Here is a 13768-nt window from a genome sequence, read left to right as displayed (position 1 = left end):
AAAAAAAAAACCTCCTAAGTATAATTAAGTATTCTGTTAATTACCTGCATTCATTTAGTAATTCAGTCATGTCCAACTCTTCATGACCCTGTGGATTATAGCACACCATTTGTCCATGGAGTTTTCTTGGCAAAGATAGGGGAGGGGTTTAACATTTCCTTCTCCAGTAGATTTTAATATATACTTCTAAATACTTCCTTAAGGATCTTTGTCCTGTCTTTGGACTGCCTCAGATAATTTTAATGATTTCTGACCTTATTGGTTAGAAACTTGTCAGTTTTTGCAATATTCTTGGCCCTTTCAGAAAAAGGGATATGTGTTTTAAATAAATGGTATCTAGGTGTGAAATACATTCTTAGTAACTCCTAGATACTAATTCCGAGCACTAACTGCCTTCAAATGACTCTTAAGTTCTTCCATTCTCAGTTTTCTATCCAGCCACCTAGGGTTCCAAGTCTCTAATTTCTTTTTGTTTTCTCTTCAGAACTGCTCATTAAAGGAAATCTATAGTCTTATTACATTTGCCCCTTGTTTCTAATTTATTCACTCAGTGCTGATATCTTAGATAAATTATTCAACTTTATTTTTTAAAAGAAGTCAGACCCCTTCTCAGCATTTTGAAGCTGTATAATAACTAACAAAATATGGTGTGATTTCTTTACTGAGCAATAGATTCGATTGCTTCGAGTGATGGGAGAAGTTTGAGTAGGTAGACTGGGATCAGAATTGAGAAAACCTTGAATTCCAACCAAGTAAAGGAAGTCTGGACTTTTTACTGTATTGATTTAAAATCAGAAATAGAAAAGTCTGAGACTCAGAGCTTTGGAGTATAGTGATTTATTTGCAAGGCTAGCAAGTTGCTGACAAATCAGGCCATCTGACTCCTCAGTAGTCAGATACAAAGGAGTGGATTACAGAGTTTATTTTTATAACAGAAAAAGAGGAATCACAAATTACTTTAGAAAACTTGTTTTGAACATAATTCAGTTGGACAAGGCAGATCATCTGGCTAATTTTCTTTACTGGGGCTTTCCTAATACAGCTTACTACTGTTGCCAACATTTGGATGTGGTCATACCAGGGGCATAACCAGGAGTTTCTAGGGTGGGACGACCATTAAATCTGATGTTCTTTTGGATTATGGCCTATGTCTATCAACCTGTCTGTCAAAGTGAGATTGTCTTAGAAATCTTGCCCAACATGATAGCCAGTCTAATTATCTCAGTGATACATAAGATACATGAGAATTAATATAGTGAGAATCATTATGGAATTAATAACTATTAAAATTGCTCTTCTAGGATGAGAATACTGTATCAAAAACCTACTTAAAATGCTTTCTTTTCTATTCTGAGTGTTAATATAAAAATAAGGGTTCAATAAATTTTAAACAGCTGCAATGATACTTGACACACAATAGCATTTGTAAGACTGACTTGCTAGCAAGTGTACTTTAGATGAAGAGAAAAAAGTTTCATTTGGCAAAAACTAAATGTTGATGTGTCTCTTTTTAAGCCAAGGATACTTGGACAAAGTTTGGGAGTTCTTGAAAGAAATATTGCCAGAGTTTAAACTGGCAGAGGACAGCAGTTCTGAAAAACTGTCAGATTCAAAATCGAAAGATGGAAGAGATTCTAAAGATGGAAAAGATGGCAAGGATGGAAAAAATGGGAAAGATGAAAGAGGTGGAAAAAATGGAAAAGAGGAAAGAGGTGGAAAAAATGGAAGAGAGGAAAGAGGTGGAAAAAATGGAAGAGAGGAAAGAGGTGGAAAAAATGGAAGAGAAGGAAAAGAAAGCAAAAGTGAAAGTACCCAGGGCAAAGGAGCTGATAAAGGTGATAAATCTGGAAAAGGTAGGCAATTCTAAAAATGTTTGTCTCTAGATATTATTTGCAACAATTTCATAATCATTGTTCAATTAAATACCTTATAATTTCCCTAGTGTTTACTGCCTTTCATATGCCTAGGAATACTATTAAAAAACTGAAGAATGTAAAGAGACATGTTCCATGCTAAGTTCTTACTATCTAAAATGTATTTTTTTCATGTGTTTCTGTTTTTGCTCTTCAAGAAAACTTAAAAAAATTCTCCAATCTTAAATATTGAATTTCTGGTCTTTGTTTTGTAAGAACACACTAGAATAACCAGTTTCAGTCCAGTTATATTTTTTTTAAAAAAGTATTACCTGTCCAAAAGGAATAAAAGAGAAAAACAAATATCATAATTGGTTAATTAAAAATATTTAATGAGGAGAAAAACTTGACTTCGGTATAAAATTATTAGGAAGGAATTTCATATTTGAAAAGTAAGTGAAAACAATAAACAAATACAAAAAAGAAAGGAAAAGAAAAATTTCCACTTCTACAGCTTTCAAAGTAAATCTAATTTTTAAAGAGGAAACTATGGAAAAGTTAACTAAAATTATAATGTGCTATGCCTTATATTTCTTTCATTTTTTTTCTTTTTTGGAGGGGGGAAGGCAGGGCACATGGGGTTAAGTGACTTGCCCAAGGTCACACGGCTAGTAAGTTTTAAGTGTCTGAGGTCAGATTTGAATTTAGGTCCTCTTAACTCCAGGGCCTGAGCTCTATTCACTGTGCCACCTAGGTGGCCCCCAACAACATTTGCCTTATATTTCTTTTATGTTTTTCATATAAACACTATTCTAATGAATATAAATTCATATATGGAATTTGGAATTAAACATAGTATGAATAGAAAAATATGCATTGCCACATTTTAGATGAACTTAGCTGTGTTATAAAACTTGTTCAGTGTCTCTTACAGCTTTTGAGAAGTTTATGGTTTGAAAAATACCCAGAATATTTTGGGAGTCTTCCATTTTCTGTGGGGCAGCTAGGTGACACAGTGGATAGAGTTCTGGGTGTGGAGTCAGAAATATTCACCTTTCTGAGTTCAAATCCAGCCTCAGACACTTTCTAGCTATGTCACCTTGGACAAGTAACTTAACCCTGCTTGCCTTAATTCCTTATCCATAAAATGGGCTGGAGAAGGAAATTACAAACCACTCTAGTTATCAGTGTTAAGAAAATCTAAAATGGTATGATGGACAGTTGTACATGACTTAAATGACTAAACAAAAATAACTACATGTGGGTATCAGTCCATGTTTATCTTTGTGTTAAAAATGGCTTTAGAATAAGAATTTGGTAACTAAGAAACTATTTGGCTGAACTTTTAAAAATAACTTGCTTCACCAATTAGTTTGAAAATGAGTTAAGCGAGTTACAGATAAGGGCTCTGGCACATAAATATTTTTGTTTCCATTTAAAGCTTCTCAATTTAATGTTACTCAGTGTTTGAAATTATACAGTGTTTGTCTTTCTAACATCACATGGTAAATTATTAAATCAAGATCTTTACGTGTAAGGTAAGAATTCTTTTGGGGAGTGTCAGTTAAAGGTTTTAAGTGAAATAATTTTTAGCTCTGTGGTTACAATACATATCTATGTCATTATTCATTGGATTTCTTTTTAAAATTGATTTTATTAAGTATTTCCTAATTACATGTAAAAAGAATTTTTAACAATTATTTTTTAAAAAATTTTGAGTTTCAAATTTTCTCCTTCCCTCCTGCTCCACTCCCATTCTTGAGAAGGCAAGCAATTTGGTATTGATTATATATGTGAAATAATGCAAAACATATTTCCACATTATCCATATTGCAAGAAAAAGAAACCACAGACAAAAAGATCCAAGAAAAAAAAAGTTAAAAGTAAGTATGCTTCAATCTGCATTTGGAGTTCATCCATTCTCTCATAGGAGGTGGATAGTATTTTTCATCCAGACTTCTTTGGAATTGCCTTGGATCATTGTCTTGATCAGAACCGCTAAGTCTTTTACAGTTGATTATTGGACAACATTACTGTTGCTGTGTACAGTGTTCTTCTGGTTCTGCTCACTTGTCTTTACCTGAGGTCATATAATTCTTCCCAGGTTTTTCATCCTGCTTGTCATTTCTCATAGTTTAATATTACTTCATAATCCTATACCACAACTTGTTCAGCCATTCCCCAGCTGATGGGCATCCCCTCAATTTTAATTCTTTGCCACCACAAAAAGAGGTGCTATAAATATTTTTTATACAAGTTAGGTTCATTTTCTTTTCCTTTGATCTCTTTGGGATAAAGACCTAGTAGTGGTATCTCTGGGTATACATAGCATGCCTTTTGGGTGTAGTTCCAAATTGTTCTTGAGAGTTGTTGGACTAGTTCACAGCTCCACCAAAAGTGCATTATACTGTCCCAGTTTTTTTATATCCCCTCCAGCATTTGTTATTTTCCTTTCCTGTCATATAGCCAATCTGAGAGGTGTGAGATGTTATCTCAGAATTGTTTTAATTTGCATTTCTCTAATCAGTAGTGATTTCCAACAGTTTTTATGTGACTATTGTTAGCTTTGACATCTTCTTTGAAAATTGCTTGTTTATATCCTTTGATCGTTTATCAACTGGGCTCTTATGTTTTTTTTTTTAATAAATTTGGCTCAGTTCCCTATATATTTGAGAAATGAGGCCTTTATCACAGAAACTTACTGGAATTTTTCCCCACAATTAACTTTTATTTCTAATTTTGGCTGCACTTGTCTTGTTTGTCCAAAAGCCTGCTAATTTCATGTGATCAGAATTATCTATTTTACTTCCCATAATCCTCCCTTGTCTCATCATAAATTCTTCCATTATCAAGAGATCTGACAGGCACAATTTCCCCTGTAGATCCGACTTACTTTTGATGTATGATTTTTTTTTAAAGCAATTGGCGTTAAGTAACTTGCTCAAGGTTACACAGCTAGTTATTTCTGGGTGTGGTGCCAAGTATCTGAGCCCGGTTTCGATCCCAGCTCATCCTGACTCTGGGGCTGGTACTCTTACTCACTGTGCTACCTGGTCACCCAGGTATGATTATTTAAATCTAAATCATTTATTCATTTTGACATTGTCTTAGTATATGGTATGAGGTGGTGGTCTATGCCTAGTTTCTGCTAAAATGCTTTGCAGTTCTCTAAGTAATTTTTGTCAGATGTTGAGTTCTTACCTCAGAAGTTTGGATCTTAGGATTTATTAACACTAGAATACTTTGTTCATTTACTACTGTGTATTATCTATTTACTCTATTCCACTTTTAAATCTTATCTAGGATCACATTGTTTTGATGATTGCCACTTCTTAATATAGTTTGAAATCTGAAACTGCTAGGTCATCTTTCTTCATGTTTTTTCCATTGCTTGCCTTGATATTTTTGACCTTTTGTTATTCCAGATAAAATTTATCTTTTCTAGCTGTATAAAAAATTCTCTAAGTAGTTTTATTGGTATGGCCCTGAATAAATTAATTGTTATTTTTATTATATTGGCTCAGCCTACTCATGAGCAATTAATATTTCTTCAGTTGTTTAGATCTGTCTTTATCTGTGTGAAGTATGTTGTAATTGTGTTAACATAATCCCTGTGTTTGCCTTTGCAGGTAGACTCCCAAGTATTTTATATTGTCTGCAGTTATTTTAGATGCAATTCCTCTTTCTGTCTCCTCATGATGGCTCATGTTATTTTAGATGCAATTCCTCTTTCTGTCTCCTCATGATGGCTCATGCTTTGTTGGCAATATACAAATGCTGATAATTTATGTGGGTTGATTGCTAAAGTTGTTAATGGTTTAAAACTAGGTTTTTTTTTTATTCTCTAGGGTTCTCTAAGTATACCATCATCTCATTTGCAAAGTGATTGCTTTGCTTCTTCATTGTCTGTTTTTATTCCTTCAGTTTTCTTTTTCTTGTCTTATTGCTATAGCTATCATTTCTAGTACTATATTGGATAATAGTTGTTACAGTGGACATCCTTGCTTCACCCTTGATCTTGTTGGGAAGGTATCACGTTTATCCCCATTATAGATTATGGTTGCTTTTGGATTTAAATAGATATTACTTATCATTTTAAGAAAGGTTTCATTGATTCCAGTAATTCCTAGTGTTTGTAATAAGAATTCGCGCTGGATCTTGTCAAAGGCTTTTTCTGCATCTGTTGAGTTAATCACATGGTTTTTCTTGTTTTTGTTATTGATGTGGTCAGTTATGCTGATAATTTTTCAAATATTGAACCATCCTGCATTTCTGGTATAAATTTCACCTCATCATAGAATATGATATTTGTGATATGATACTGTAATCTCCATGCTAGTATTTTATTTAATATTTTTTCATCAGTATTAATTAAGGATACTGGCCATTAGTTTTCTTTCTTGGTTTTTGCTCTCCCTGGTTTAGGTATCAAAACTGTATTTGTGTCATAAGAGGAATTTGATAGGACTCCTTCTTTATCTATTTTTTCAAATAGTTTATATAGTATTGGGAGTAATTGCTCCTTAATGTTTGGTAGAATTCACTTGTAAATCCATCTGGTCCTCAGGTTGTTTTCTTAGGGAACTTATTGATAGCTTTTTCTAAAATAGGGTTATTTAAGTGTTCATTTCATCTTCTGTTAATCTGGGGAGTTTGTATTTTTGTAAATATTTGTCTATTTCACTTAGCTTGCTAGTCTTACTGGCATATAATTAGGCAAAATAGCTCCTTCTAATTGCTTTAATTTAATCTTCATTGGTGATGCATTCATTCTTTTCATTTTTGATACTAGTAATTTGGTTTTCCTCTTTTTTTTCTTTTTAATAAATTAACCATTGGTTTATCTATTTTTATTTATAAGACCAACTCCTAGTTTTATGCATTAATCACATGTTTTTTTACTTTCAACTTTATTTATCTTAATTCTGTTTTTACAGGATTTCCATTTTGGTGTTTATTTGGGTATTTTTAATTGGTTCTTTTTCTACTTTTTTTTAGTTGTATTCCCAATTCATTGATTTTCTCTTTCTCTTTTTTATTGATTTACTCATTTAGTGATACAAATTTTTCTCTGTGTACTGTTTTGGCTGCATCCCACAAATTTTGGAATATTCTCATTGTTGTCATTTTCTATACTGAAATTATTGTTTCTATGATTTGATCTTTTACCACCCATTCTTTAGAATCAGATAATTCAGTTTCCAATGAACTTTTATTCTATTCTTCCAAGGCTCTTTATTAAGTTTTTTTATTGCATTATGGTCTGAAAAGGATATTATAATTTAATATTTCTGCTTTTCTGCATTTGCTTGTGACTTTTAATGCCTTAACACATGGTCAATTTTTGCAAAGGTTCAGTATACGGTTAGGAAAAAGGTATACTCCTTTCTATTCCCATTAATTTTTCTCTAGAGGTCTAGCATATATATATATATATATTTTCAGATTTTGTACATCCTCTTGACTTCTTTCTTATTTATTTTATAGCTAGACTCATCTAACTCTGAGAGGGGAAAGTTGAGGTCTTCTACCAGTATAGTTTTACTGTATTTCCTCCTGTAATTAATTTAACTTTTCCTCTAAGAATATGGTTTCTATGTCATTTGGTGCATATGTGTTTAGTATTGATAATACTTCATTTGTCTATGATGCCTTTTAGCAAGATGTATTTTCCCTACTTATCTCCTTTAACTAGGTCTATTTTCGCTTTTGAGATAATGATTGCTACCATAGCCTTTTTAACTTAAACTGAAGCATAATAGATTTTACTTGAGCCACTTGTTTTGACTCTTATCTTTTTTTCTAGAAAACAAACATTTATTGTAGGTGGAATGGGACACAGTAAGTTAGATGATTCCAGTTTTGTTGACAACATCTAAAGCATCGTAGTCTGAAGCAAGATGGACATAGGCCTTTTTCTCTCCATCAGGCTGGATGAGTGTGTTGACCTTGGCCATGTTGATGTCATACAGTTTCTTTACGGCCTGCTTGATCTGATGCTTGTTGGCCTTGACATCCACAATGAAGACTAGGGTGTTGTTGTCCTCATTCTTCTTCATAGCAGACTCAGTGGTCAAGGGAAACTTAATGATGGCATAGTGATCCAGCTTGTTTCTCCGAGGGGCCCTCTTCTGAGGGTATTTGGGCTGCCTTCACAGTCTCAGTGTCTTGAGCCTCTGGAAGGTGGGGGATGTTCAGATCTTCTTTTTGTGGCTATGGACACTATTCAGCACTGCCTTCTTGGCCTTCAAAGCCTTGGACTTGGCTTCTGTCTTGGGGGGGACAATGGCTTCCTTCTTCACCTTCGGCGCCATCTTGGGGGAAGGGTACTTGTTTTGACTCTTGTGTGTCTTTGTTTCAAATGTGTTCTTGAAACACAAAAATATTTTTGGATTCTGGTTTCTAATCCATTCTGCTATATGCTTCAGTTTTATAGGTGAATTTATCCCATTAACCTTCACAATTATGATCACCAACTGTGGATTTCTTATCATCCTATTTTCTCCTTTTTCATTTTTTCTCTTTTTATCCTATCCCTCCTATAAAGTCTATTTTGCTTCTGATCACTGCCTTTTATCTACCCTCCATTTTATCACTGTTTTCTCTTTCCCCTTCTACTTCCCTTTTTGGTAAGATAGATTTCTATTACCAATATAGTATGTAAGTATGTGGATGTATTATACATATATCTATATATACATACATATATTGTCCCCCTCTTTGAACAAATTTAGATGTGAATGAGGTTTAAGCATTGCATGCCCCCCCCCCATTCTATTATCCTTCAAATGTAAAAAGCTCTTCCTTGCATACCTCTTTTATGTGAGATAATTTCCTCCATTCTTTCTCTCCCTTTCCTCTTTTCCCAGGGCATCCCTCTTTCTTGCCTATCCAATAGACCCATTTCTGTACCCTTTTTATATGTAAAATCCTTCTAGCTTCCCTAATAATGATAAAATCATTAATGTTAACATGTATTATCTCATCTAGAAAGGAATTGAGTCCCTTATGATTTTTTTTTCCATTTTTACTTTTTTATGCTTCTCTTGAATCTTGTATTTAAAAGGAATTTTCTATTCAGCTCTGTTATTTTCATTAGAAATGCCTGTGAGTCCTCTATTTAATTAAATATCCATTTTTTTTTCCTCCTAGGATTTACTCATTTGTTTTTCTGGGTAGGTTATTCTTGTTTGTAATTCTAGCTCCTTTGGCTTCTGGAATTTATATTACAAGTTCTGTGCACTTTTGTCATTGTAGCTGTTAACATCTTTTGTGATCATGACTGTGGCTCTATGATTTCTGAATGATTTATTTCTGGCTATTTGAAAAATTTTCTCTTTGACCTGGGCACTCTGAAAATTTTTTTTTTTAATCAATCAGGGTTAAGTAACTTGCTCAAGGTTACATGGCCAGTTATTTCTGGGTGTGGTGCTAAGTAACTGAGCTCAGATTTGATCCCCAGGTCATCCCGACACTAGAGCCGGTGCTTTTACTCCCTGAGCCACCTGGCCGCCCCTAAGCAATTGGGGTTAAGTAACTTGCTCAAGGTTACATGGCGAGGTGTTTCAGGGTGGGTGCTAAGTGTCTGAGCCCGGGATTCGATCTCCAGGTCATCCCGACACTGGAGCTGGTGCTCTTACTTTCTGTGCTACCTGGCCACCCTGGCACTCTGAAATTTGACTATAATATTCCTGGGAGTTTTCATTTTGGAATCTCTTGCAGGTGGTGATCAGTGAATTCTTTCCTATGTCTCTTTTACCAAACTGTTAATTGTGTTTTCATAATTTTGTTCCTTTGTGTTCATTTCTTTAATTAATTTTTCTTCTACCACTCTGATTTTTAAAATAATTTTTTAGTTATTCTAGGAATTCTTATTGGGCTTATAATTCACATTTTTTCCTTTGAGGCTTTGCTTATAGCTGTTTTGACTTCATCATTTTCTTCTCAGTTTTTTCTTGATCTTCCCTCTCATCACAGTAGCTTTATATCATCATGTTATTTTTGTCATTATTATTTGCTCATTTTTCCACCTTATTTTATGATTTTGAACTTTATGTTAAATTTGGGCTCTGTTACTGGTGTTCTGGGGGGAGGGGCGCTACTGTCTCAAGCATCAGGCTTTTTCACACTGCTGTTTTCAGAGCTAGTTCTGTGTTTTAAGAAGTTTTAGGTGCTTCCAAGGTGGTATGATTTGGGGAGAGGTGTGGTCAGTTTTCCTGGTCTATACTCTGGTCTTTACTCAGGAAAGACCCTTGATCCCTTGGGACTAGAAATAATACTGTTCTTCAGGGTTGCTGATCCCTTGTGACCTGAACTGATACTGATCCTCAGGGTTTCTGCTTCCTCTTTATTGAAAGTGTTCCTCTCTGCCCTTGAACTATCACCTAAAAGTGGGTATAGGCAATGAAGTTTTCAGTTTCTGGACCTGCATCCAGTGCTAACACAGTCTTCCCCCGTAATCTCTTTCTGACTAGTTGCCAGACCCCTTTATCATTTCTGGGTTGAAAACTCCCAACGCTGCTGCTACTTCTGTCACTACCACATGTTTCTACCACTGGTGTTTATGTGCTCTCTGGGCCAGCCTTTATCCCTCAGTTACAGATCTTTCTTTCTGACTTCCTAAATTGTCTTGGGCTCGAAGAATGTCTCTCTCTGACCTTTTGTTGGCTCTGCCACTCCAGAATTCATTTTGAGGTGTTGTTTTAAAGTTGTTTGGAGTGGAGTGTTGGGAGAGCTCAGCTGAATGTTTTTTGTACTCTGCCATCTTTTCTTCACCCTTGGAGATCCTACCCTTTGGAATTTAACAGAAGACTAACAAGAAGAAATGGCAAAGTATGTGACAAGAAGCATATGGTTGGCATTGTTGTAAGAGAGTACCATGTCCTTTCTCAGGGTAAAAGTACTAGGATTGGAAGGGATGAAAATTCAATGAGAAATATTCTTAGGTAAAGTGTGTGTGGGGTGTTTAGTAGGGATATATCCTGAAGAAGTATTACAATTATTCTTTTAAACTTTGTCATAAGAAAAAGAACTTACTCTAGTATTTTCATGTTGTGTAACTATATTGTTGTATTCAGCAGAAAATCTCGATGAAAGATAATTTGATTTATAGTTCAAAGTAAATATAGTATTGTTTTGAATTACAGACTGTACTTGCCTCCTCCTTCTCTGCCTTATTTGAAATTAAATGTAATATATAACCTATTATTTTGCATAAATGCCTTTCTGCAGTTTTTTCCCTTTTATGAGTTTTCATTAAGGATATGATTTTTAGGCCTGGCCTATCTTTGAATCAATATGATAATGATAACAGCCTCTTCATAGTATTTAATTTTCTTTGACACAGCCTGTAAGTAAAATATTTCAAGACTGTATCCTTAAACTTTCAAATATCTAGTCAATTCAGTAGTAATTTTTCTTGTTTGTTTGGTGTATTTCTAAATGTTGGGCAGTTATGTTTCAAAGGACTCTGGACACTCTTATTAAAGTTGAAGAATATTTTTTGTTTGGCCTGTCCTTTCAATAAAATATGCATTTTGAGGTTTTGAAATAGGACTGAATATAATTTTTTTCTTTTTATGTATAATAGAGAAAGTAGATATGAAAGAAGGAAAGAAGAAGGTGAAAGAATTGGAGAAGGAGAGAGCCAGGATGCTTTATTCAAGGACTCTATCAGATGTGCAACATTCTCTACATCAATCTCTGCCCTCCATATCAGAGAGTAAGCTGCTATGCTCTCAGGATAATCACTGGATATTTTGGTTGTGTAAGAAAATGTGTAGAGCATCCTTGTGCTAGTAGGATCAAGGAAGTTATTAGGCTTTGGATCTAATGTTGTGGGAGGTTGTGAGTATTAGAAACATAGTGCGCAGTCTCTAGAAAGTAAATTGTGCAGTTTCTCCTGGTTAGGCCACTTATTTGAGGTTTTCAGAATTGTTAGGCTACTGTTTCACTTTTCCTTGAATTCCACAGAAAAGTCCTTATTACACCCTGTTATCTTACATATCACTAGATATTCCAATGCAGGACACATCTGCTGAATTCAGAGAGCATATAGCCAGACAGTTGTGAAGATTCTCTATAACCCTTCTTAGTATTCTAATCAATACCTATTAGAATCTAAGACCCCCGAAAGGGTTGTCTGTTGACACTATAAAGTTTACTTAGCCCCTTTCTTTGTGATTTGCATAGTGTCTGAGTGCATCTCATCTCAGATAGACTATTAGTAATTAGTCATTGGTGTGCTTTTTCAAATTTAGACTATTTACATTACATTACAAAATGTGTTGTTTATTGTTAGCCTATGTTTTTCCTCTTTGGGTTTGCTAATTTATTTATAAAACTATTGTTAAGGACTTTCAGGGCAAAGATGTCAACATAGAATAGATTTGGCTTGTTCCTCTCCTCTTTCCACCCCTCCCTGGCATTTAGTACCATGCATGGCTAATTGTAGGCATTCAAAAATACTCATTGTATTACACTTATGGTTGTTGTTGTTCAGTAGTTTTTCAGTCTTGTCTGACTCTTAATGACCCTACTTGTAGTTTTCTTGACAAAGACACTAAAGTGGTTTACCATTGCCTTCTCCAACATGTATAGTAAGGCTATATTACTTGTATTTCCTATATGATTCTTTTCCTTACAGGTCCATTAACATCTATACTGGCCAATCTTTTCTTGTTGTTGCTGCTTATAATTGGCATTTTAAGTGGATAGTCCCTCCGGAAGTAAATGGCTCTGATAAAAAGAATAAATTATTTGGGCTTTTTTTTTAAGGAATATTTTCATCGTGTCATTGGATTATCCATAATGTAATAATTTTTCCCTATAAACTCTCCTCTGCACAGTTGAAAGTACTTCCTTTAAAAAAAAATTGACAGAACCATGTTTTATTTGGTTTCCTTGTGATTCCTTTTTTTGGTATGATTGTTGATGATAATTTTGGAGGATGTCTATATTTTTCCTTCATGTTTAGATTTTAATAAAGGTAGCAAGCTGTGGTCTACATTCATTGGGATTTCCTCATTCATGGGAGATAATTGAAATTCTCTACAAAAACCTACTTGGACGTCTCATCATGATGTGGAGGTTGCTCTTCGTTCTCTGCAACTATGTTATATCTGGAAGATTCTGCCTGCTTTCTGGGGAGCAACTGAGCAAAGTGTGGAGGGGCCCAAAACTATTGGGCTGTCTACTTGGTGAAGAACTCTTTATTTATGACAACCTATGAAAGAAAAAATATAATACTCCAATATGGTTATAAATCCCATAAAACCACTTTTGTCTTCTTTAGAGACAATAATAATAGTAGAGAAGGTATCAGAGGATACTGAGTCACACTGTCTCATACTGTTTATGAGTGAACATATTAGTAGAATAACTAAATCATATCAATCTTGATATCCTTATTAATTAATCTAGAAGAGACATATCGAAAGATGGTTCACAGGTTTTCTTTGGAAAGAAAACAAAAGCATTGGTGGAATTGGTTTATTATGCATCTAAAAGCAATAAGAAATATTATTCCATGGTGCACTTAGTCATTTCATATTACAAGAGAAACCAAAATTTTGTAGACTTACATATAAATAATATGGGTGATTTTTAGCTATAGAATGAAAATATATTGATACAAGCCATTACCCATTGTATGCATGTGTATATGTATATGCATGTATAATGCACACATACATATACATATTTACACACATATTTGTTTATACATACAATCCATTATATAATGGATAATTTCTGCACAAAAGAAAATCAGGAGCCTCTGAACATTTTAAGAACTGAGTAACAAAATGAGAAATTAATTGATTACATTGAAACAGGAAATAACATAACTGATATGCGAGTTATTTCTAAATCAATTTTATATATGCAGTCAGACTGTCTATTTGTTAAAGATAAAA

The 13768-nt window shown here is 34.1% G+C and overlaps 1 protein-coding gene across 1 annotated transcript in view; it reads left to right on the top strand.

The window, feature by feature from the left end:
- The window catches only part of ADGB (androglobin), a 214258-nt gene that overhangs the window by 47047 nt on the left and 153443 nt on the right, over positions 1-13768 (top strand). The window contains exons 8-9 of the mRNA XM_069069729.1: positions 1516-1853; positions 11443-11574. Coding sequence (XP_068925830.1) covers positions 1516-1853; positions 11443-11574 — 470 coding nt within the window. The remainder of the gene's footprint in view (positions 1-1515; positions 1854-11442; positions 11575-13768) is intronic.

The sequence above is a fragment of the Petaurus breviceps genome, unplaced genomic scaffold, assembly GCF_028583685.1.
Source record: "Petaurus breviceps papuanus isolate PSGF00001 unplaced genomic scaffold, PetGlider_PUasm1.0 90784, whole genome shotgun sequence".
NCBI classification, from domain to species: domain Eukaryota; kingdom Metazoa; phylum Chordata; class Mammalia; order Diprotodontia; family Petauridae; genus Petaurus; species Petaurus breviceps.
Note: the sequence above shows the minus strand (reverse complement) of the source record. Positions and strands in the feature narration are given on the sequence as shown.